Source organism: Ostrinia nubilalis, chromosome 26 (genome assembly GCF_963855985.1).
Source record: "Ostrinia nubilalis chromosome 26, ilOstNubi1.1, whole genome shotgun sequence".
NCBI classification, from domain to species: Eukaryota; Metazoa; Arthropoda; class Insecta; order Lepidoptera; family Crambidae; genus Ostrinia; species Ostrinia nubilalis.
Genome location: NC_087113.1, coordinates 2788930 through 2815577, shown reverse-complemented (window position 1 = coordinate 2815577; position 26648 = coordinate 2788930). Strand labels below are relative to the sequence as shown.

The window sequence follows — 26648 nt, the reverse complement described above, 5'->3', positions numbered from 1 at the left end:
GTGCCAGTCGCACAGTCGCGACAGCAATATAATTACGCGCGAGCGATAAGGATGGGTAGCTAGGGGTCATTGGACAAAATTCTACGTGCTCACGGACCAGGCTTTAGACACTAGACGTCACGTGATGACGTCACACGGGCCGCGGGCGCCGTGTGTTAGCGGACCAAGCGGCGGCGCGGCCCACGACGCGTCCGCGCAGCTTGCTACCAGAGAGAGATGTGTCTGGAGATGCACCCGCTGTGGCTAGGACTGCCAGACTTCCTGATGAGGGTAAGAAGCAAACTAATAACACTCTTTCTCCATTAAAGTAACGATAAACAAGTCGCTATTTGATTAAGGTAAGTGCAAAAGAGTAAAACCCCCTCTTCAGTAAAGCAAACTACATATAAACAACTCGCTATCTGGTGAGGATAATTGCAAAATAATAGCCTTTTCCCTCCCATTGAAACATTGACAAGCACTCGCCATCTTGTTTTTGCGACCTAATATACAGATAGCGCCATCTCTTGGCCACAAGTCATCTGTCAGAAACTAGCAAATCAAGCGCTGGTGTCGCCCATGTATCTCATCCTCATCTAATATACAGACAGTGCCATCTCTCGGTCTTAACTCACAAGATAGAGGATAGGTAGTGATCTACTAAAGCCTGGTCCTGGACGTAATTATGTTGCTGTCGCGCTCGCACACTCACTGCGGGCGCGCGTCGCACAGTCGCGACAGCAATATAATTACGCGCGAGCGATAAGGTTGGGCAGCTTGGGGTCATTGGACGGGATTCTACGTGCTCGCTCACGGCCCAGACTATAGACACTAGACGTCACGTGATGACGTCACACGGGCCGCGGGCGCCGTGTGTTAGCAGATCAAGCGTCAGCGCGGCCCACGACGCGTCCGCGCAGCTTGCTGCCAGAGAGAGATGTGTCTGGAGATGCTCCCGCTGTAGCCAGGACTGCCAGGCTGCCTGATGAGGGTAAGTTGCTAAAACAGACACTTAAAGAAACCACGAAGAACACTGGCCTCTCCCTAGGGCTGTCCAAATGCCTGGCGAGAGTAAGTAGCTAAAAGTCTAAAACACACACCTTTAAAGTAACAACGAAGAACTCTTACCTAGTCCTAGGGTTGCTCGACCGCCTGACGTCACATGACGTCACATGCGCAGCTTGCTGCCAGAGAGAGATGTGTCTGGAGATGCTCCCGCTGTGGCCAGGACTTCTAGGCTGCCTGATGAGAGTAAGAGGCTAAGAATTAACCTTTCCCCCTTCATTAAAGCAATGACAAACAACTCTAGCATAGCCCGAGGGTTGAACGACTGCCTGACGAGAGTAAGTAGCTAAAACAGACACCTTTAAAGTAACAACGAAGAACTCTTACCTAGTCCTAGGGCTGCCCGACCGCCTGACGTCACGTCATGACGTCACACGCGCAGCTTGTTACCAGAGAGAGACGTGTCTGGAGATGCTCCCGCTGTGGCTAGGACTGCTAGGCTGCCTGATGAGGGTAAGTAGCAAAGCAAAACAGACACTTAAAAGAACGTTAAACACATCAGTAAATAACCTGGCCCCAAATAAAGCATCAACGAAAAACACTCCATTTTGTATTCGCGACCTAATATACATACAGCGTCATCTCTCGGCCATATGCGCGCCCGCGCAGCTTGTTGCCAGAGAGAGACGTATCTGGAGATGCTTCCGCTGTGGCTAAGACTGCTAGGCTGCCTGATGAGGGTAAGAAGCAAACTAATAACCCCCTTTCTCCATTAAAGTAACGACAAACAAGTCGCTATTTGATGAAGGTAAGTGCAAAACAGTAAAACCCCCTCTTCAGTAAAGCAAACTACATATAAACAACTCGCTATCTGGTGAGGATAATTGCAAAATAATAGCCTTTTCCCTCCCATTGAAACATTGACAAGCACTCGCCATCTTGTTTTTGCGACCTAATATACAGATAGCGCCATCTCTCGGCCACAAGTCAAAAGATACTCAACAGTCATCTGTCAGAAACTAGCAAATCAAGCGCTGGTTTCGCCCATGCATCTCGTCCTCATCTAATATACAGACAGTGCCATCTCGCGGTCTTAAGTCACAAGATAGAGGATAGGTAGTGATCTACTAGACACTAGACGTCACGTCATGACGTCACGTGGCCCACGACGCGTCCGCGCAGCTTGCTGCCAGAGAGAGATGTGTCTGGAGATGCACCCGCTGTGGCTAGGACTGCCAGACTACCTGATGAGGGTAAGTGGCTAAAAATTAACCTTTCCCCCTTCATTAAAGCAATGACAAATGACTCTAGTATAGCCCGAGGGTTGAACGACTGCCTGACGAGAGTAAGTAGCTAAAACACACACCTTTAAAGTACTCTTACCTAGTCCTAGGGCTGTCCGACCGCCTGACGTCACGTCATGACGTCACACGCGCATGTGCAGAAGAGTAACACCCCCCCCCCCCCCCCCCGCACCTTCAGTAAAGCAAACTACATATAAACAACTCGCTATCTGGTGAGGATAATTGCAAAATAATAGCCCTTCCCCTCCCATTGAAACATTGACAAGCACTCGCCATCTTGTTTTTGCGACCTAATATACAGATAGCGCCATCTCTCGGCCACAAGTCAAAAGATACCCAACAGTCATCTGTCAGAAACTAGCAAATTAAGCGCTGGTTTCGCCCATGCATCTCGTCCTCATCTAATATACAGACAGTGCCATCTCTCGGTCTTAAGTCACAAGATAGAGGATAGGTAGTGATCTACTAGACACTAGACGTCACATCATGACGTCACGTGGCCCACGACGCGTCCGCGCAGCTTGTTACCAGAGAGAGACGTGTCTGGAGATGCACCCGCTGTGGCCAGGACTGCCAGGCTGCCTGATGAGGGTAAGTAACTAAAACAGACACTTAAAGAAACCACGAAGAACACTGGCCTCTCCCTAGGGCTGTCCAAATGCCTGGCGAGAGTAAGTAGCTTAAAGTCTAAAACACACACCTTTAAAGTAACAACGAAGAACTCTTACCTAGTCCTAGGGCTGCCCGACCGCCTGACGTCACGTCATGACGTCACACGCGCAGCTTGTTACCAGAGAGAGACGTGTCTGGAGATGCACCCGCTGTGGCTAGGACTGCTAGGCTGCCTGATGAGGGTAAGTAACTAAGAAGTAACCTTTCCCCCTTCATTAAAGCAATGACAAACAACTTCAGCATAGCCCGAAGGTTGAACGACTGCCTGACGATAGTAAGTAGCTAAAACACTCACCAATAAAGCCAAGAAAAACACCGTATCACCGGTGTAGTAGGCAAATATACTCGCAAGTCGCTAGCTGATAATGTTAAACACTAGCCAAGTAGACTGTGTGCGTCCTGAATTGCTAGATAAGTAGCTACTTAGCAATCTTATAAAAGCATCAACAAATAATACGTCATCTTGTCTCTTAGACCTAATTTACAGACAGCGCCATCTCTCGGTCACAAGTAAGAAGATAGAGAACAATCAGTTATCTGTCAGATCTAGCGCTGGCGAAGCCAAGCATCTCATCTCCGCGATCTAATATACCAGGGGTGGCCAACCGGTCGATTCGACCGGTCGATCGCGACTATTAGTCCAGTCGACCGTGGCAAGGCAAAAAATGCTACATGATTATGTTCTAAACTATGCTGTTTCATTTAAGATTTCAAGAAGTATGTAAGTGGTAGATCACCCAGGGTTTCGTTAGTAAACAGTAGATCTTATGTCTATCAAGTTGGCCACCCCTGTAATATACAAACAGCGCCAGCGACAAGTTAAATGGAGTTTTAGGTGTGTATACTATAGTCTAGTTATTGTTGCAGGTCGCGTGAGCTCCCGGTACGACGACTCGCCGATCATAGACCTGGACGCGGAAGACGATCTGTCCCGCCAGAATCTGTTCCCGGGACTACCTGCCCGGACCACCAATGTGGGAGACACCGTCAAACGAAACGGTAAGACTTGGAAATACTACCACAGAATAATAATAAGTACTACGTACAGAAGTTTTAGTTCGCGAAGGTATTTAAAAAAATGTATGCTCAATGTCATTAACAATATGGTGTACTTTAGCCTGTCTCAAGAGTCAAGCACCATTTTGTTGACAAACGTCAGTGATCGGCACTGCGCCGAAGCTATAGGGCTGACTTCGGTAAAATGATGTGACGTGAGGTGCCAAACCACGGAAAATGGCGGAGGAAATACATGATTTAGCATGAATTATCATGAATAATATTAACTACTTATTTACCTCTCAGTGTCTTGAGGCAACTTAAAAAAGAACATTCTGTGTTTTTATTATTATTTAGGCAGTTAAATACTGCACAGTATTTAGTACACCATTTTCTTCCATCATACACAAGAATACGCGTGCGTGAGTCAATGTTCGCTCGTATGTGAGGCCTTGTCGAATAGTATCCTGTAGGTGGGCCATCGTGCGTGTTTTGTTTTCGATGTAAACTCGCGGAGATGAACAGGCCTGTTATAGCTCGTAGATTATTGTGAGTTTACATCAAACGTCGTCACTAGCGAGCGCGTTAAAAAAACATATGAAGATTTTAGTTCTTGAAAGTTTCCGCTAGAAGCGCTGTACAATCCGTCATACATTGAATGTCACTTTTTTACGCAATCGACATCGAATGCGTTTGTAAACTCACACTACGCCCCCTGATGGCCGGTTGGGGCAGAAAAGTTCTCGAATGGCGACCATGGATCGGAAGACACGGTGAACTAACGATCTAGCGAAGATTGCGAAAAGCATCCAGTAATATAAGATTATGTTTAGCAAATTACCATAAACTATTGTTGATTTGGCCATGTGGTTCGGGCAGAGTGGAATATGACCACCCACACTCTTTCTGTGGATGTCGTAAGGGACAAATATGCGAACATAAGGCCTCCCCAACCCGTCTGGCCAGGATGGATGTTAAGGCCAAACCCTCAATTTGCCTATATGTTGTTAGCTAGTAGTTTAAAAAACACATTCAAGCGAAAAAGGGATTACTCTAAAATGATTTTTCTTTCACAGTGTACCATAGACAATCGAGCGAAGACTGGAGCGTGGCGTCCCTAATGAGTTGTCCCAAGCACAACCCACTGCAGGACCTCGCAACAGACACGATGCCTTCTAGCGAGAAGTGAGTGAACTATCACGTTTGTAGTTTACATTGCTTTTTATATTTATGTCTTTAGTTGGTTTCCTTTCCTTTGGTTGATGGTGAGAAGACGGTTATGAGAAATGAGCGGTGCCTATTTGATTTTAGAACTTATTGACTTGTATTAAGATCCAAAAGAAAACTCAAATTCATAGCTTGTTGTGTCCCTTTAAGGCCCAGAACAGACGGTGAAACGAATCTGCAACGATAGTTACTTTTGAGTTGCATCTAAGTTTCTGCCATAGCGTCCGTTGAGAGACCACACATGACGCGACCAGTTTGAAACTTTCAGTTTCATTCATCAGAATCATCACAAAGTTGCAGTTTCATTGCAGTTGCGTTTCACCGTCTATTCTGGGCCTAACAGTTCGACTTTTAAGCATAGATATTTAAAAAAACACACACGTTAATATTGTTTGGAATATTTTAATTGTGGTCACTCAACTCAAATTTTATTTGAAATTAACTAGCTCCTGATTGAAAATAAATCTTCATGGTTCTTCATAAAATATTCTACTGACTTTAATCAATAAAAAACTAGAGCCAGGTAGACTCTAGGCTTTGCCTAATCAGCCATATGCACAGTACTTTCCTGCCTCAATTCCTATTTATAGGACTCTCCAAGGGTCACTACTATGTCTCAATTTTTTTATTCTAAAAATAAATCAACTCAATTTTCAAACGTCTTCTCATCACCAACCTATAGTGCCATTTTTTTATGTAACCGTCTTATTTATTTACTTGATATTTATCATTATTGTGTTATAGCAAGTGGTGTCGGGTGATCACTGGGGATGATATTATGAGAATGTCTCTGAGGTATTTTATTTGGAAACTTTAAGTTGACAAATTCAAAATTTTTTCAACGATTTGAGTTAACAAAACTTTTGGCGCTGAAGCTTTTTGTTCTAACAACGTGTTATTTTTATTTCTTGATTATTTTTATCAAAATTGTGTGCGTTTTTTTTTTGGTGGAGGATTTTTATTTGTTTTTAGATGTAGATTCTTTTTTGAATATTTTTCTCATTTATAGTGTGTATGGTATTGTAAATGATATGTGGAGTGTCAATATGATTGCACATTTGTGATTAGTATAGTCACATTGACTTTTTTATGTTGGCAATACAAAGATGCGCCCTGCTGCAATCTGGTGGTAAGATGTGGAGTTAACGGAAGCTCGTGTTCTATCTAGCTTTGAGAAGTTCCAACTCAAGTTTAAGCGACAATAACCTAACGGTTTAGATATCGGACTACAGATTTGATTGTAGGACGCTAGTTCGATTCCCGTTGGCAAGTTAGTAGATTATTGTAGTGACCCCGCCCCTTAGACCGATATTAATTTGAGTTTTTTAGGATGGCGGAAATATTACTATACTATAGCCCGGTCTGTGAGCGCGTAGAATTTTGTCCAATGACCCCAAGCTACCCATCCTTATCGCTCGCGAGTAATTATATTGCTGTCGCGACTGTGCGACTGGCACCCGCAGTGAGTGTGCGAGCGCGATAGCAACATAATTACGCGCGAGCGATAAGGATGGGAAGCTTGGGGTCATTGGACAAAATTCTACGTGCTCACGGACCGGGCTTTAGAAATATTTAATTCAACCAATCATAGCTTGGTATCAATCCTTCTTTATATTCTCAGCTAACTTTGGAAATAAAACTCATTTTGTGTTATTCATAAATGAGTGAATGGGACAAACTTATACCAAAGAATATTTGATTTAGTTATATTTTTTTTGCTATCTTCAACTATATCCAACTTCCACATTTAACCACCAGGGGCGCTCGCATCTTTACATTGTCAATATTATGTGCATGTATAAAAAAACGCGATTTTGTCTGTTTGGCTTCTTTTTTTGGCCAATAAATGTGAACAAACATTGGTGAATAAAGGTAAGATTGTACGCGAACTTTGAAAATATTAGCGAATAATAAATAAGCTTTGATGTGATATTGTCATTGAGTTTTAGATGTAAATGCGGTCTGAAGTTGCATTAAAATATTATTTCTGATTTTTTAATGTGGGTTAACCCATCTAAATTTTTATCAAACGATTTAAGCTTTATGCTTAAGAAATTAAGTTCAAATTCCAATGTATTTTAAAACCTTTAAAAGATGATTTGTTCTTAAATAGACTAAGTATTTGAATCTTTTATAAGGCACTAATGGCTGGTTTACACGTATTAAGTAGGTAACTAAATTTTAACTTAAATTTAAGTGATGAAATTGCATCGTATCTAAATTTTAACTTAATTCCAAACGTCAAGCTCTTGTTTACTATGAAACTGATTGTCAAACGAGTGTCAAGTGACAAGCCACGCCCACCAACTTGACAGAAAAATCATGTAAAAATTTAGTTACCTACTTATCTACTTAACACGTGTAAATCAGCCTTAAGAGTATAGTAACAAGCTTATTTTGAACTCTATCTACTTGTCTTAAAGTCAAGAATAAACTGACTAAATATGGATCCATAATATCGCAATGATGACAAGGACAACAGCTGTTATAACTCAAACTCGTCAATTAACTTCAGACCGTATTCCTACACACATTAGGTCTACAGTGCGGTGTGCGGCACTTTGTAAGCTGTCTCTGTTTGTTTTAGGAGCCTCTTGCAATATATTGACGAAGAGTTAATGCTAAGGTAAACATATAAGAGGGACAATACATTGCATGTACAGTTTGTGTGTAGAACGCTTTGTATGTATAGTGTTGCCATGGTAAAATTTAAAATTGTACCAAAAAATCAATGGCCAGATCAAAAAAATACTTACTGGTACTTTCGTTTGGGAAATATTTAGTACTTTTTCTGATAGTTCGTGTGTCTAACAACTACGCTAGAGGTCGCGGGTTCATTACCCGCACGAGACAAATATTTGTATCAATGAACATTTCTGAGTATTTTCTATGTAAATATTAGTAAAAATAAAAACAAATACGTTTATTCGTTGTCTGGTTTTTTACCCATAAAAGCTAAGTTTGGGACTAGATGGTGATGTTAAAAAAGATCGGGATATTAATTTCTAGCAATACTACAAAATTAAATCTATTTTTGGTATAATTTTGATTTATTATGGCAACACAACTACTAGTCCTGTTCGGAATAAAATTGGTTTGTTTGGTTTTTTTTTGTATCGGCTTAGTTATCATAGAAAAAAATAGTAAATTAATTTTATATAATTTTTGTAATTGGTAATATTAAACTCTAGGTAAAAAGGTATATTGGAAATTATATTCTTTGTATAATAAATTAACTCTTTAAAATATTGTATATTATCTAAGTATTTGTTAGTTTTGTTTATTCCGAACAGTATATTTTTAAGATTATGTACATGTTTGATATAATGTAAATGGTTTTGCGTAGATGTATTTTTATTTTTGCCCAATCCTAAACCGTACGTCATGTGAAAAATACAATCACATGATATGTGGTTTCATAGCATGTGGCATGGATTATTTTTGTTATTTAAATAGGCTTAGCAATAAATAAATAAAAAAACTATAAAAATGTGTAGAAATGAAAGTAATATAACACAAATAATATTATATTTTTGAACCCTTTTACGTATTTTGAAGGTATTACGTTCCACCAGCACCACTTGTTATTTAACTAAAATAAATAAATAACCAGCTTGATTTTAAAATAACATGAAATAAAACGTATCTAACCGCACAACCCCCGGCTTAAAAATAACAGCACTGCATCCAACGACGCAGCTTCTACTAAAACCACCGAAAAAACTACCAAATTGGTAACTTTTATTATTTTAACAGGGCAACACTGCCGCTTACGGCCGACACCGCAGCGATGGCGCAAGCTGGCAACCCGGGGCTGTCAACGCACATACACGACCAGCACCTCTCACAATGCATTCAATTGAAGCAAAACTTCCTTAACAACTCCACCACGAATATCTATCAAAATCTAGCGTCGAATTTCCAAAGTCCTATAGGAGCGTCTAGAGTTTCAATCGACGATCCTTTATGTAGGAAAATGGGGGAGACAGACATCATGTATGTGGATCAACCGGAGAGTGACGCAATCGTCGACTCGCCACAGATTAGGAACGCGAATTGCGAGTGTGGTCTGTGCCCAAAACCAGAGCCAAGAGACGACAACACGCTAAGCGACTTACAGAGGTCTGTGGCGTCCAAATGCTCCTGCGACGCTTGCAATTCTAATGGAGATATACTTAGTTACTACCGCAACTGTTCTAAGCAAACTTCCGACTCAGGAATCGTGCACTGTGATAATTGTAAAAAGCAAAAGATATCCGTGTCCAACTTCAGAGCGCTACAAATAGCGAATCGTTTACGCATAGCTGACGATAAGTTAGAAAACGGCGGTCAATCGGACGACGATTTGTGTAGGAAAATAGATATGAGTTTAGATATGGATGATAAGAATTATGAGCACAGAAAGAGACATAATAGGCATAATTCTGACTCGGTGACAGCTGGTATAGACTTGAGTCAATTCTGTCAGTGCGAGTTGGAAAATAATAAACGGAAAACGTCGTCTGTGGATGAGATATTCAATATGGTGGATGAGGAGAAAGCTAAGAAAGAGTTGAGTGAAGAGGAGATGAAGGTCAGCCAGAGACAGAGGAGTCTGTCGGATAGTCAGAGGGACAAGGCGAAAGTGGAGAATAAAGGTATGTTGAAATATGTAAATGATGTGGTAGTTTTGGTTTAAATATTACTTGGATTACTTTTCGGTATTGGTCTTGCCTATTTCACTATTAGAAGTGAAAAAATACTGTTTTTTATGTATGTCCGGTTATGAGTAGATAAAAGTAGGCGAGATATTCAAAGATTTAGTATGTACCAATTAAAGCTGTTCTGAACAAGATACTGAGTCTTGTGTCAGTTACTTGAGTTGAAATAATCAGAAATCACGTAAGACATCGTTTTATCGGTCTCATTCAATCAAAATCAAAAAATCAAAATCAAAAATATTTATTCAGTTTAGATTAGACCACAAGTGGCACTTATGAACGTCAAAATATTATTATAAAAAATAATAAAAAAAGAAAACCCTTATGGGGCACTTTACATGTCTCCTTATCTTTTGGTATTATCATTAAATGATTTCTAGTGGTACAGACACGGCAAGTTAATCAATACATTGTGGCATCGTATATAATAGTTGATATAGGGGCTATTTTTCAACAAAATTGTAGTATGAACGAATTTCTAACAAAATAGTATGGTCTTATGTTGTCTCTACAAAGAAATCTCTACCCTATTCCAAGCTTACCAAGCTCCACTTTCCAGTGGACGTGTCGGGAAGCGGCGCGGCGCTACTTTTCAAGTTGTATAGTTTGATGTCTGTACAAAGCAATTATCTACCATATTACCCTCTCACCAAGCTCCACATTCCAGTGGACGTGTCGGGCAACAGCGCGGGGCTACTTTTTAAGAAAATTGTAGTATGAGCGAATTTCTAACAAAATAGAATGGTCTATATTGTCTGGTCAAAGAAATCCCTACCCTATTACCCTCTCACCAAGCTCGACATTCCAGTGGACGTGTCAGGCAGCACCCGCGCGAGGCTACTTTTCAACAAAATTATAGTATGAGCGAATTACTTAATAATGATCTTACGTATACTTTTTAACAGATGGATAGCGATTAATCCAAATTTAACAGTTTTATAGCCATAAAAGTTGGCTCAAGCGTAACTACCTGTCGCTCTAAGAAGAGACTCTGGATCCTTCTAAAACACATTTTTGGGGTATTTTCCTTTAATGAAATGAAGTTTATAACTAGGCTTTCAAATGGTATCAATATTGATGGAAAGTGGGGTTGCATAGTTTGAAAAGTGTTTGTTGCGGGAGGTGCGATTTATTTGATGCCGAGTGTAAAGCCTGGTCCGTGAGCACGTAGAATTTTGTTCAATGACCCCAAGCTACCCATCCTTATCGCTCGCGTGTAATTATGTTGCTGTCGCGCTCGCACACTCACTGCGGGCGCCCGTCGCACAGTCGCGACAGCAATATAATTACGCGCGAGCGATAAGGATGGGTAGCTTGGGGTCATTGGACAAAATTCTACGTGCTCACGGACCAGGCTTTAGTATGGTCTTATGCTGTCTGCTCAAAGAAACCTCTACCTTATTCCCCGCTAACTAAGCCCCACATTCCAGTGGACGTGTCGGGCAACAGCGCGGGGCTACTTTTTAAGAAAATTGTAGTATGAGCGAATTTCTAACAAAATAGAATGGTTTATATTGTCTGGTCAAAGAAATACCTACCCTATTACCCGCTCACCAAGCCCCACATTCCAGTGGACGTGTCGGGCAGCGGCGCGGCGCTACTTTTCAAGTTGTATAGTTTGTCTGATGTCTGTACAATGAAATCTCAACCCTATTGCCCACTCACCAAGCTCCACATTCCAGTGGACGTGTCGGGCAACGGCGTGGGGCTACTTTTCAAGTTGTATAGTTTGTCTGATGCTGTAGTACGAAGTAATCTCGACTTAGGTGGCATTTCATCCGAGAAAATTAGATCCGCGAATGAATTGTCTCCCTTTCAAATTTGTTAGGTGTCGAATCATCCGCAAAATATGTATCTTTGGATGAAACGTCACCGTTTCTAACTTAGAAGATAGATCTAATTTAATTAAATTAATATATTTCGGATGAGACGACATTTCCAAGTTAGAAATGATGACGATCCATGCGAAGATTTTGATCATTTTGCGGATGATTCGACACCTAAGAAAGGGAGACAACTCATCTGCGGGTGAGATTTTTTCGGATGAAATGTCACCTAAATCGTAACCTCTACCCTATTGCCCGCTAACCAAGCTCCACTTTCCAGTGGACATGACGAACTCCGTACAATGAAATATCTACCCTATTACCCGCTAACAAAGCCCCACATTCCAGTGGGCGTGTCAGGCAGCGGCGCGGCGTTTTTTTTTTTGTTGTATAGTTTGTCTGATGTCTGTACAAATAAATATCTACCCTATTGCCCGCTCACCAAGCTCTGTGATCTCTGTACAAAGAAATATCTACCCTATTGCCCGCTCACCAAGCTCTGTACAAAGAAATATCTACCCTATTGCCCGCTCACCAAGCTCTGTACAAAGAAATATCTACCCTATTGCCCGCTCACCAAGCTCTGTACAAAGAAATATCTACCCTATTGCCCGCTCACCAAGCTCTGTGATCTCCGTACAATGTAATATGTACCCTATTCCCCGCTAACTAAGCCCCACATTCCAGTGGACGTGTCGAACAACAGCGCGGCGCCGGTGGTGCCCCCGCGAAGGGGGCGGGGCCGGCGCGCGCACACGCCCCCCCGCCCCGCCCCCAACGGGTTGCATTAGCTGTAGTACGAAGTAATCTCGACTTAGGTGGCATTTCATCCGAGAAAATTATTGTCTCCCTTTCAAATTTGTTAGGTGTCGAATCATCCGCAAAATATGTATCTTTGGATGAAACGTCACCGTTTCTAACTTAGAAGATAGATCTAATTTAATTAAATTAATATATTTCGGATGAGACGACATTTCCAAGTTAGAAATGATGACGATCCATGCGAAGATTTTGATCATTTTGCGGATGATTCGACACCTAAGAAAGGGAGACAACTCATCTGCGGGTGAGATTTTTTCGGATGAAATGTCACCTAAATCGTAACCTCTACCCTATTGCCCGCTAACCAAGCTCCACTTTCCAGTGGACATGACGAACTCCGTACAATGAAATATCTACCCTATTACCCGCTAACAAAGCCCCACATTCCAGTGGGCGTGTCAGGCAGCGGCGCGGCGTTTTTTTTTTTGTTGTATAGTTTGTCTGATGTCTTTACAAAGTAATCTCTACCCTATTCCAAGCTAACTAAGCTCCACATTCCAGTGGACGTGTCGGGCAACGGCGCGGGGCTACTTTTCAAGAAAATTGTAAATTGTAGTATGAGCGAGTTATTAACAAGTTTGTCTGATGTCTGTACAAAGAAATCTCTACCCTATTACCCGCTCAATAAGCCCCACATTCCAGTGGACGTGTCGAACAACAGCGCGGCGCCGGTGGTGCCCCCGCGAAGGGGGCGGGGCCGGCGCGCGCACACGCCCCCACGCCCCGCCCCCAACGGGTTGCCGCCCACGCCCAAGGTGCATATGGGCGCTTGCTTCTCCAAGGTACGTACACATAAAGTTCAACTGTCCAATAGACATTTTGACACCACCAATCAATTGACGTACTTTTTAAAACCATATTGAAATTTAAAAAAATATTGGACTCGCAACTCATCAGTCGATATGTTTTTTTCCATAACTGTAACTTTGTTCGTACCGATAGCTTTACATCAATAGTGTTATCGGTAATAAACTCTCTATCGCTATCTCTTTTACTGACAGGTTGTTAACAGTTCAGATGATAAGTAGTCAACAGATCACCGTAATTTATAGTCATTTGGCCGTGGTGTATATCATAATTTCATCTGTCTCCTGCTCTGGAATGGAGGGTTACTCCGAAAAACGTTCTCCGAAGTTTCGAATGTTGCTATCCCTAACACGCGAAGCGAGATGCCAGCGCGAGCGACAGTGACAGACAACTACGTAAATAGCGTTTCGGAGTAGACCCGCAGGTTATGTGAAAACCATCTTTCATATCGGCTTACCATAATTCAGAACTGGTCAACACTAAAAGTAATCTGATTTTCTATTTCATTCTAATAAATATTTACGGTAATAATATCTATGTCTTCAGGTATTCAACGGCTGCCCGCTCAGGATAAACTGCACGGCCTCCTGGATACACCCCGACACGAGGGATCAACACATACTCATTGGTGAGTCTACAAACTTAACTTATTTTTAAATTCAAGTATTTTATTGCTAAAACTTAGGTATTGTCAGTATCAAATAGTTAGTGACACTCAAAGTGGCAACAAAAAATAACCTCTTTCTAATTGATTAATTGTAAGAAAGACGTGTTGCAAACTTTTTGACTACTTTGAGTGTTACCAATTATTTGACGCTACTGTGGTTTGGTATTTATTTCATGAACTTTGACAGGACTTTAATAATTATTAAAATAAGCTGTCATCCAATAACATTAAATTTCCTTTTGGACAAACTTGGCCTTCACTGGTTGGGTTTTCATTAGCGGTTAAGCTGTAGATCCTGGCTATACAGGAGTTGCAGCGGTGGGAACGAGAGGTGGGAATAGTCCCGTTTCCCCCAGAAAATCCTTTGCCTTCACTGCTTGGGTGTTTATTAGCGATCAAGATGTAGATTCTGACTACACAGGGGTTGCAGCGGTGGGAACGAGAGATGGGAATAGTCCAATTTCCCCCTGGACAAACTTGGCCTTCACTGGTTGGGTTTTTATTGGATGTCAAGCTGTAGATCCTGGCTACACAGGAGTTGCAGCGGCGGGAATAGTCCCGTTTCCCCCTGGACAAACTTGGCCTTCACTAGTTGGATTTTTATTGGCTGTCAAGCTGTAGATCCTGGTTGGACAGGAGTTGCAGTGGTGGGAACGAGTAAAACTCATAAAACTCATTTATTTTTGCGAATAGGCTTTTAAAAAGCACTTTTACACGTCCCAGTATTAACCCTACCATTGCTTCGGGACAATAAATGGGCCAGTGCTGAGAAGAAGCAGCGCAAGAAACTTGTCACTATTTGTTGCACACAGTGATGGGAAAAGCCCCGTAGTCTGATTGGCTCTTTGTATCGGGGATTTTGGTACTTTCTGTGTACGTTTTATCTATCTATTATCTACCCCCAGGTGCTGAAGAAGGCATCTATACTCTGAACCTCAACGAACTCCACGAGACGGCGATGGACCAGCTGTGCCCGCGGCGCACTATCTGGCTTCACGTCATCAAGGATGTGCTCATGTCCTTGTCGGGTAAGTTACGTGACGTCACTCGTGTGACGTCATCTCATAAACAAATGAGACTGGACTTGTGTAGACGACAGAACAGATACTAGACTTGTTTAGATGACGAAATTGAGACTAGACAAATAAGACTACTCATGTATGTGACACATAGACATAATGTCGTGTAAGTGGCACAATTGAGACTAGGTCTGACTGCACGTCATCAAGGATGTGCTCATGTCCTTGACAGCTACGTCTCGTGACGTCATTCTCTAAGCATCTACTTAAACGCGCCTGACTGAACTGAAACTAAAGCCCGGTCTGTGAGCACGTAGAATTTTGTCCAATGACCCCAAGCTACAGCAATATAATTACGCGCGAGCGATAAGAATGGGTAGCTAGGGGTCATTGGACAAAATTCTACGTGCTCACGGACCAGACTATAGATTCGTGTAGGCAAGATCAGATGTGCCGGGTACTTGAAATGACGTCACTCGCGTGACATGCCCTGAGTATGTACTCGCGCCTCAGAACTGCACAAGACGATGAACAAGATGCTTATGAAGTTTCAGAATATATTTTCCCCCTCAACATATTTAAGATGTCTCATGCGACCGAGCCCATGCTACCTTTTCTGCCCTAACAGCCTTCAGTTTAAAGAGTTGTGTCACACCTTATCCCTGTCCCTAACATAAAATGTTGTTGGTATACCTCAATAAATAAATAAATTAAATATTAATAGGCTCTTTCCATCAACAGGCAAGACACCCTCCCTCTACCGGCATGAGCTCCTAGCGTTGATTGGAAGCGCGCGCGGCGGCCGCTCGCTACGGGTCTTACCGCCCAGGCTGTTACCCCGTCGCTTTGCTCTAACTACCCGCGTGCCAGACACTAGAGGTAGGTGTTACTTAAACTAAATACAAATACAAAATTATTTATTGTGAATCATAGGTAAAATGGTGACATGGTACAGTAGGTAGTATCATCATCATCATCATAGTAACTAGAGGTAGACGTTACCAAACTAGAGGTAGGTGTGACTTAAAACAGCAGGTGCGTGTTACCAAATCCAGAGGTGGATGTTACCAAAATAAAGATACGCGTTACTTAACTAGAGGTGAGCGTTACCAACACCAGAAGTAGGCGTTATTAACACTAGAAGTAGGTAAACTTTACACTAGAGGTAGACCATACTGGACCTTATTGGCAATGAGGGAAGAGTGTCAACAGGCAAGACGCTCTCCCTATACCGGCACGAGCTCTTAGCATTGATCGGAATCGCGCGCGGAGGTCGTTCGCTACGGGTGCTACCACCCAGACTGTTACCCCCGTCGATTTGCTCTCACTACCCGCGTGCCAGACACTAGAGGTAGGTGTGACTGAAGCTAGGCACCTCTAGCTTTAACGTTACCTAACTAGAGGGTGATGTTACTTACCAAACAAGAGGTAGGTGTGACTTAAAACAGAGGTGCGTGTTACCAAATGCAGAGGTGGATGTTACTAAAACTAGAGGGGAATGTTACCAATACCAGAGGTGGGTGTTACCAAACGGAGCTCCTAGCGTTGATCGGAAGCGCGTGCGGCGGCCGCTCGCTACGGGTGCTACCACCCAGGCTGTTACCCCGTCGATTTGCTCTGACTACTCGCGTGCCAGATACCAGAGGTAAGCCACATCATCATCATCATTTCAGCCACAGGACGTCCACTGCTGAACATAGGCCTCCCCCAATGACTTCCATAATGACAGGTTGGTAGCGGCCTGCGTCCAGCGCCTTCCTAGCTACCTTATGAGGTCGTCGGTCCACCTTGTAGGTGAACGTCACACGTGGCCTCCACTCCAGAACCTTGCTGCCCCATCGGCCGTCAGTTCTGCGTACTTTGTGCCCTGCCCATTGCCACTTCGGCTTGCTACTCCGTCGGGCTTTATTTAGAGACTTTAGTTCGTTGAGTCAGATATGAGGAGGTCAGTATCCTCATTACTGATTGCTGTCGCGACTGTGCAACGGGCGTCCGGAGTGAGTGTGCGAGCGCGACAGCAACATAGTTACGCGCGAGCGACAAGGATGGGTAGCTTGGGGTCATTGGACAAAATTATACGTGCTCACAGACCAGACTATAGTAAAGAAACACTAGAGGTGAGTGTTACCAACAGCAGAGGTAAACGTTACTAACACTAGAAACAGGTGAACCTGACACTAGAGGTAGGTGTTAATACCGACAAAGAGGTAAAATTGTAGTGAAAAGAAATGTGTCTTTCTTTAGGAATACAGACGCACCAAAAAAAATGTGGTCTCGCCACCAACGCTAGACAAGACTTTTAAAACCAGAAAATGTATAAATATTTAAGCAGTCATTGCCTTGGGGGCGTTTGGCGGAAAATAGCGCTAGCTAGCGCTAGTAAGTAAAATGGCGTCTTTTTAGCGGTAGGTGCTGTCACTGTCAAAAAAATTTATGGGAAACGTCACTTTTGAAGTTTAGCAATCTTGTCCTAGTCGAGAACATGCTAGTTTTCGGCGGTTGCCATGGCAATCGCCATTTTGGTAGCAAATTCTAACAATGCTATTTACGGCTGATCGCAGCCATTGCCATATCTGTTGTTCACACAAAGAACTATATTGTTTTAGGGTGTGTGAGATGTGCGGTGGCGAGAAACCCATACAACGGCTACAAATACTTGTGCGGGGCCACGCCGGCTGGACTGTTTTTGATGCAGTGGTACGACCCGCTACGGAAGTTTATGCTGCTCAAGGTTAGTATAATGAAAATATTGACATATGCAATACTTTTTATTAATTGTCACTATTCTAGTCTATTGATGATATTAAGGCTTGGTGGCTCGATTAATGCTGAGCGGGCGCCTTTTTGGCACAAAAATATGCGTGTATAGTTTTAAGTCCCTTTGTTCTGTTTTTTATTTTTTTCCTTTTTGTGTCAAATAAAGTTTTTCTTATTCTTATTCTTAAGGCTGCCGCGACACAAGCACAGCTTAGTGCAGCAGCAGCGGCTGCAAAAAAATTACAGTCTGTTTATCTAGCGAGATAAACAAACTGTAATTTTTTTGTTGGCAAATAAAATACTTTACTTTATATAAAACATATCTTCGCGCGGAATTGACTGTGCCTGCCTTAAACATGGTGGTGACGTCACGCCACCTACTCACGTGTCATGTTAGCCCACTGCATTAAAAAATTACTTCTGTTTGTCAATATTTTTTTTAAATAACATCTGTTGTCTAGTTACGTTTAAACTGTGGACATGCGCAAATGATAGCTCTTATGGTGTCAGTTTGCTGTACGATATTCAGCTATAGGGGGTTAAGGGTTATTCTTGATTGTACCACAGAATAATAATAAGTACTACGTACAGAAGTTTTACTTCGCGAAGGTATTTAAAAAAATGTATGCTCAATGTCATTAACAATATGGTGTAATTTAGCCTGTCTCAAGAGTCAACTTGAGTCAAGCACCATTTTGTTGACAAACGTCAGTGATCGGCACTGCGCCGAAGCTATAGGGCTGACTTCGGTAAAATGATGTGACGTGAGGTGCCAAACTGCGGAAAATGGCGGAGGAAATACATGATTTAGCATGAATTATCGTGAATAATATAAATAAATAAATAATAATAATAAATAAATATCCTTGGACATTTTACACTGCGCTTCTAGTCCCAAACTAAGCAAAGCTTGTACTATGGGAACTAGACAACGGATATAAACATACTTAAATACTTTTTTTTTGTAAATACATACTTATTATACATAGAAAACACCCAGTCCAATACAAACAAATATGTTCATGCACACAAATGTTTGTACTGTGCGGGAATCGAACCCGCTACCTCTGGAATAGTAGTCCGTTTCGAACCACTACACCAAACGGCCGACAAACAATATTAACTACTTATTTGCCTCTCAGTGTCTTGAGGCAACTAAAAAAAGTACATTCTGTGTTTTTATTATTATTTAGGCAGTTAAATGCTGCACAGTATTTAGTACACCATTTTCTTTATTTTTTATTTTTATTTTATTGTTAGGAAAACAAACAATTTTCTTCCATCATACAAAAGAATACGCGTGCGTGAGTCAATGTTCGCTCGTATGTGAGGCCTTGTCGAATAGTATCCTGTAGGTGGGCCATCGTGCGTGTTTTGTTTTCGATGTAAACTCGTGGAGATGAACAGGCTCTGTACTCCGTTAAAGTGGCGTGACGTCACACTCTGAGCTGTTTTAGCAACTTTAAGTCTCTATAACTTTTAAAGTAGAGATATTTTCACGATTCTTACACACTTATATTTAAAACTGTAATTTTTTTGTTGGCAAATAAAATACTTTACTTTATATAAAACATATCTTCGCGCGGAATTGACTGTGCCTGCCTTAAACATGGTGGTGACGTCACGCCACCTACTCACGTGTCATGTTAGCCCACTGCATTAAAAAATTACTTCTGTTTGTCAATATTTTTTTTAAATAACATCTGTTGTCTAGTTACGTTTAAACTGTGGACATGCGCAAATGATAGCTCTTATGGTGTCAGTTTGCTGTACGATATTCAGCTATAGGGGGTTAAGGGTTATTCTTGATTGTACCACAGAATAATAATAAGTACTACGTACAGAAGTTTTACTTCGCGAAGGTATTTAAAAAAATGTATGCTCAATGTCATTAACAATATGGTGTAATTTAGCCTGTCTCAAGAGTCAACTTGAGTCAAGCACCATTTTGTTGACAAACGTCAGTGATCGGCACTGCGCCGAAGCTATAGGGCTGACTTCGGTAAAATGATGTGACGTGAGGTGCCAAACTGCGGAAAATGGCGGAGGAAATACATGATTTAGCATGAATTATCGTGAATAATATAAATAAATAAATAATAATAATAAATAAATATCCTTGGACATTTTACACTGCGCTTCTAGTCCCAAACTAAGCAAAGCTTGTACTATGGGAACTAGACAACGGATATAAACATACTTAAATACTTTTTTTTTGTAAATACATACTTATTATACATAGAAAACACCCAGTCCAATACAAACAAATATGTTCATGCACACAAATGTTTGTACTGTGCGGGAATCGAACCCGCTACCTCTGGAATAGTAGTCCGTTTCGAACCACTACACCAAACGGCCGACAAACAATATTAACTACTTATTTGCCTCTCAGTGTCTTGAGGCAACTAAAAAAAGTACATTCTGTGTTTTTATTATTATTTAGGCAGTTAAATGCTGCACAGTATTTAGTACACCATTTTCTTTATTTTTTATTTTTATTTTATTGTTAGGAAAACAAACAATTTTCTTCCATCATACAAAAGAATACGCGTGCGTGAGTCAATGTTCGCTCGTATGTGAGGCCTTGTCGAATAGTATCCTGTAGGTGGGCCATCGTGCGTGTTTTGTTTTCGATGTAAACTCGTGGAGATGAACAGGCTCTGTACTCCGTTAAAGTGGCGTGACGTCACACTCTGAGCTGTTTTAGCAACTTTAAGTCTCTATAACTTTTAAAGTAGAGATATTTTCACGATTCTTACACACTTATATTTATTTTTACTTATATTTTCAAAAGTTAATAGAAAAAAATTGAAACTTCGTCATTGAGGAAGTTTATTTACAGAAAAAAATTGTGTGTTTCTTCACAGAATATCGAGTGCGTCCTGCCTTCTCCATTAGCGGCCTTCGAGCTGATCATCACGCCGGAGCTGGAATACCCGCTGCTATGCGTCGGTGCCACCAGGAGCCCTGTGCGCCTGCACCTGCTCAACATCAACTCCGGTCAGTTTGGAGAATGTATCCTAAGGGGGGAGAAAAGTACTCGAAAGTGGGGAGAAATCTGCCCTGAAGGGGATAGAAAAGTACTCTAAAGGGGGTAGAAAAGTACTCTAAAGGGGGTAGAAAAGTACTCTAAAGGGGGTAGAAAAGTACTCTAAACTGGGTAGAATAGTACTCCAAAGGGGGGAAAAGTACTCTAAAGGGGGTAGAAAAGTACTCTAAAGGGGGTAGAAATCTGCCCTGAAGGGGGTAAAAAATTACCCTACATGGGTCAGAAAACTACCCTAAAGAGGGAGGAAATGTACCCTAAAGGGGGGGAAGAAATTACCCTAAAGGGGCAGAAAATTATCCTGAAGGGTGGAGAAAACTACCCTTAGTGGGTTCTACCCTAAGGGGGCTATCTGGGATGAGGGGGGTAATCTGGGGGGGGGGGGGGGTTCTGGCTTAGGGAGTAGTAATCTGGCTGACTTAGGGGAAGGCAGTCTAGCTTCGAGCGTAGTTTGGCCTCGAGTGTGTCCTGCCGTCTCCATTAGCGGCCTTCGAGCTGATCATCACTCCGGAGCTGGAGTACCCGTTGCTATGCGTCGGTGCCACCAGGAGCCCTGTGCGCTTGCATCTGCTCAACATCAACTCCGGTCAGTTTGGAGAATGTATCCTAAGGGGGGAGAAAAGTACTCGAAAGGGGGTATAATCATCAAATAAACAAATCACGCCGGAGCTGGAGTAACCGTTGCTGTGCGTCGGTGCCACCAGGAGCCCTGTGCGCTTGCACCTGCTCAACACCAACTCCGGTCAGTTAATGTATCCTAAGGGGGGGGGAGTAATGTACCCTAGTAGGGGGAGAAAAGTACTCTAAAGGGGGGAGAAAACTACCCTGAAGGGGGTGAAAACTAACCTGAAGGGGGAAGAAAACTTCCCTGAAGAGGGAGGAAATGTACCCTGAAGGGGGTAGAAAATTACCCTGAAGGGGGTAGAAAATTACCCCGAAGGGAGCAGAAAACTACCCTAAAGGGGGTAAGAAATTACCCTGAAGGGGGGGAAGAAAACTACCCTGAAGGGGGTAGAAAATTACCTCGAAGAGCAGAAAACTACCCTAAAGGGGGGAAGAAATTACCCTGAAGGGTGGAGAAAACTACCCTAAGTGAGTTCTACCCTGGGGGCTACCTATTCACGAGAGGGGGAGGGGTTATCTGGGATGAGGGGGGTAATCTGGGGAGGGGATCTGACTTAGGGAGTAGTAATCTGGCTGACTTAGGGGGAGGCAGTCTAGCTTCGAGCGTAGTTTGGAGCGAGTGTGTCCTGCCTTCTCCATTAGCGGCCTTTGAGCTGATCATCACGCCAGAGCTGGAATACCCGCTGCTATGCGTCGGTGCCACCAGGAGCCCTGTGCGGCTGCACCTGCTCAACATCAACTCCGGTCAGTTTGGAGAATGTATCCTAAGGGGGGGAGAAATGTACTCGAAAGGGGGTAGAAATCTGCCCTGAAGGGGGGAGAAAACTTCCCTGAAGGGGGGAGAAAAATGCCCTGAAGGGGTAGAAAACAACTCTAAAGGGGGGAGAAAACTTCCCTGAAGGGAGTAGAAAACTACCCTACACGGGGAAAACTACTCTGAAGGGGGGAGAAAACTACCTTAAGAAGGAAAAACACTACCCTAAAGGGGGGAAAAAACTAACTTAAAGGGGGGAGAAAACTACCCTGAAGGGGGTAGAAAATTACCCCGAAGGGAGCAGAAAACTACCCTAAAGGGGGGAAGAAATTACCCTGAAGGGGGAGAAAATTACCCTAAAGGGGCAGAAAATTATCCTGAAGGGTGGAGAAAACTACCCTAAAGTGGGTTCTACCCTAAGGGGGCTATCTATTCACGAGAAGGGGGGGGGGGGTATCTGGGATGAGGGGGGTAATCTGGGGGGGGATCTGGCTTAGGGAGTAGTAATCTGGCAAACTTAGGGGGAGGCAGTCTAGCTTCGAGCGTAGTTTGGCCTCGACTGTGTCCTGCCGTCTCCATTAGCGGCCTTCGAGCTGATCATCACGCCGGAGCTGGAATACCCGCTGCTGTGCGTCGGTGCCACCAGGAGCCCTGTGCGCTTGCACCTGCTCAACATCAACTCCGGTCAGTTTGGAGAATGTATCCTAAGGGGGGAGAAAAGTACTCGAAAGTGGGGAGAAATCTGCCCTGAAGGGGATAGAAAACTACTCAAAAGGGGGGACAAAACTTCCCTGAAGGGGGTGAAAACTAACCTGAAGGGAGAGAAGAAACTAACCTGAAGGGCGACTATCTAAACTAAGGGGCATGTACCATTAGGGGGGTGAAATCTGACTTAGGGGGAATCTGGCTTAGAGAGGGGCAATCTGATCTAAGGGGGGGATCCGGCTTAAAGGAGCAATCTAACAACGGTTGGCTATTTAGGCACGAGAGGGGGGAGGTGGAAATCTGGGATGAGAATAGGGGGGTAATCGTTGGGGGGGGGGGGGATCTAGTTTAGGGAGTAACAATCTGGCTGACCTAGGGAGAGGCAATCTAGCTTAGGGTAGTTTGGCCGTCAGCCATCGAGTGCGTGCTCCCGTCATGGCGGCCTTCGAGCTGATCATCACGCCGGAGCTGGAATACCCGCTGCTATGCGTCGGCGCCACCAGGAGCCCTGTGCGCCTGCACCTGCTCAACATCAACTCCGGTCAGTTAATGTATCCTAAGGGGGGAGAAGAGTACTCGAAAGGGGGTAGAAATCTGCCCTGAAAAGGGAGAAAAATGCCCTGAAGGGGAGAGAAAAGTACCCTAAAGGGGGTAGAAAAGTACTCTAAACTGGGTAGAATAGTACTCCAAAGGGGGGAAAAGTACTCTAAAGGGGGTAGAAAATTACCCGGAAGGGGGAAAAACTACTCTGAAGGGGAGAGAAAACTACCTTTAGGTGGAAAATCACTACCCTAAAGGGGGGAGAAAACTAACTTGAAGGGGGGAGAAATCTGCCCTGAAGGGGGTAAAAAATTACCCTAAAGGGGTCAGAAAACTACCCTAAAGAGGGAGGAAATGTACCCTAAAGGGGGGGAAGAAATTACCCTAAAGGGGCAGAAAATTATCCTGAAGGGTGGAGAAAACTACCATGCAGGGGTAGAAAACTACCCTAAAGGGGGGAGAAATTACTCTAAAGGGGGGAGAAAATACTCTAAAGGGAGGAAGAAATTACCCTGAAGGGAGGAGAAAATACCCTAAAGGGAGGAAGAAATTACCTTCAAAGAGGGAGAAAATTACCCTAAAGGGGCAGAAAACTATCCTGAAGGGTGGAGAAAACTACCCTAAGTGGGTTCTACCCTAATGGGGCTATCTATTCACGAGAGGGGGAGGGGTTATCTGGGATGAGGGGGGTAATCTGGGGAGGGGATCTGACTTAGGGAGTAGTAATCTGGCCGACTTAGGGGGAGGCAGTCTAGCTTCGAGCGTAGTTTGGAGCGAGTGTGTCCTGCCGTCTCCATTAGCGGCCTTCGAGCTGATCATCACTCCGGAGCTGGAATACCCGCTGCTATGCGTCGGTGCCACCAGGAGCCCTGTGCGCCTGCACCTGCTCAACTTCAACTCCGGTCAGTTAATGTACCCTAAGGGGGGGAGAAAAGTACTCTAAAGGAGGTAGAAATCTGCCCTGAAGGGGGTAAAAAATTACCCTAAAGGCGGGAGAAAACTGCCCTGAAGGGGGTAGAAATCTGCCCTGAAGAGGGAGGAAATGTACCCTGAAGGGGGGAGAAAACTACCCTAAAAGGGTGCAATCTTCCCAAAGGGGGGAATCTACCCTGAGGGGGACGATTTACCCTAAAAGGGGAAATTTACCCTAAGGGTAGGCAATCTACCTTTAGGGGGGAATAATCAACCAGCGCTGGTAGGGTAAAAAAATTATGAGACATGTAGAGGCTCCTTAAGAGCAAAATGACGATTTGTAAGAACTATTAAAATTTATTAGTCTAAACAAATCAAGAAATTTTGACTTTGACTTTGACTTTGAACCGTAGGCGGGCAAGTCAGTGTCAGTGCGTCCTGTCATCCCCGCTTGCCGCCTTCGACAGTTCAATCTGTCTTTGAGTTGTCATTATTTACTTTATAAATAATGAATGTAATTTTTGTCAACAGGAGCGACGTGGTTCCACTCTGACGAGTTAGAAGCTTGCGTGGGCAGTTCCAATACGGTCATCCCGCGCGCCGAAAGACTACACACTTTAAGAGCGGTGCATCAGTTGAATAAGGATGCTGTAAGTCATCATCATCATCATCATTTCAGCCATAGGACATATAGGGTATATTTTATGCTAAACATACGTTTCCCCCAATTATTTTCACAAAAGTCGGTTGGTAGCGGCCTGCATCAAAAATGTCGAAAATCTTTGAATGCAGTTCTCTTTCCTTTAAAAAATAAAGGAAAGTTTTCTTTGAGTAAAATTTTCTATCTACAGTATTAAGGGTACTTTCCCACCAGGTGGCATTACAAAATTCCACCCTGTATGATACAAACAAACAAACAAAATATTATTAAAATATTTTTTTATACACGAACGGAGAAGCTCTAAAGCCTATATTGCCTGATGGAAAGTTATGATCAGGCCGGAGATGGAAATATAAACCTTTATAGTCTGGTATGCGAGCACGTAGAATTTTGTCCAATGACCCCAAGCTACCCATCCTTATCGCTCGCACGTAATTATGTTGCTGTCGCGCTCGCACACTCACTGCGGGCGCGCGTCGCACAGTTGCGACAGCAATATAATTACGCGCGAGCGATAAGGATGGGCAGTTTGGGGTCATTGGACAAAATTCTACGTGCTCACGGACCAGGCTTTACATATTTTTCGAACTAGGTAGTATGCCACTCACGAATGTTTTTTATTATATTTTTTTATGCATGACAAGGCAGGTATTTGACAACAATCGCACCTGGTGTTAAGTGGGATGCAGTCTAGGATGGTACATATCTGCCCTTTACATATGTTTTTTGTTTCCCAGGTGCTAGTATGCCACGAGAACGTAGTGGACATAATCCCAGTGCTGCCGCCGTCATTGGAGTCCCGCTGGCGCGATGACGACCGCCGCCGGAACAAGCTAGTCTCGCGCATACAGTTCGACTTCAACATCGATAGTATACGTGAGTTTATGAATAATAATGTACTATAGTCTGGTCGCCGAGCACGTAGAACTTTGTCCAATGACCCCAAGCTACCCATCCTTATCGCTCGCGCGTAATTATATTGCTGTCGCGACTGTGCGACGCGCGCCCGCAGTGAGTGTGCGAGCGCGACAGCAACATAATTACGCGCGAGCGATAAGGATGGGTAGCTTGGGGTCATTGGACAAAATTCTACGTGCTCACAGACCAGACTATAACTTTTGTCCGCAGCTTCGCTCGTATTAAATGGACCCTGTGTCATACTAACACGATTATGGACCACGGTCAGATAACAAATGTTTTCAATTCGATTCAATTTTAGTATCCTTAGTGGGTAACCTGTCATCCGCTTTGCAATGGAGGGAAGTCGAACCTTAATTTCGAACTCCTATGTTCTTCTGATTAATTTCGTTGCGGGTCCAATGACCGTTTAACTTTTCCCCGGGACAAACTTGACCTTCATTGGTTGGGTTTTTGTGGCGGTCAAGCTGTAGATCCTGGCTACACAGGAGTTGCAGTGGTGGGAACGAGAGGTGGGTGATTATTTTCGCATCCCATCCTTAGTGGGTGATTATTTTCCTTTCTTAGCGCATGTCTACATCATAATAACGTTTCAGCGCAATCCATTCAGTGGTTTGCGTTCCCTTTGGCCTTTTGTAATTTTTGACAGTTGCCTGCTTTGGTACTTCCACTGCAAAAGTTTTACTCAACAATGCACAGATTCA

General features: G+C 43.3%; 1 protein-coding gene across 1 annotated transcript in view; it reads left to right on the top strand.

The window, feature by feature from the left end:
- LOC135084422 (mitogen-activated protein kinase kinase kinase kinase 5) overlaps positions 1–26648 on the top strand; it is an 89673-nt gene that overhangs the window by 56422 nt on the left and 6603 nt on the right. The window contains exons 9-19 of the mRNA XM_063979208.1: positions 3828–3959; positions 5033–5141; positions 8940–9824; positions 13193–13313; positions 13885–13966; positions 14911–15033; positions 15766–15903; positions 17631–17755; positions 20652–20784; positions 24897–25015; positions 25764–25902. Of these exons, the coding sequence (XP_063835278.1) occupies positions 3828–3959; positions 5033–5141; positions 8940–9824; positions 13193–13313; positions 13885–13966; positions 14911–15033; positions 15766–15903; positions 17631–17755; positions 20652–20784; positions 24897–25015; positions 25764–25902 (2106 nt within the window). The remainder of the gene's footprint in view (positions 1–3827; positions 3960–5032; positions 5142–8939; positions 9825–13192; positions 13314–13884; positions 13967–14910; positions 15034–15765; positions 15904–17630; positions 17756–20651; positions 20785–24896; positions 25016–25763; positions 25903–26648) is intronic.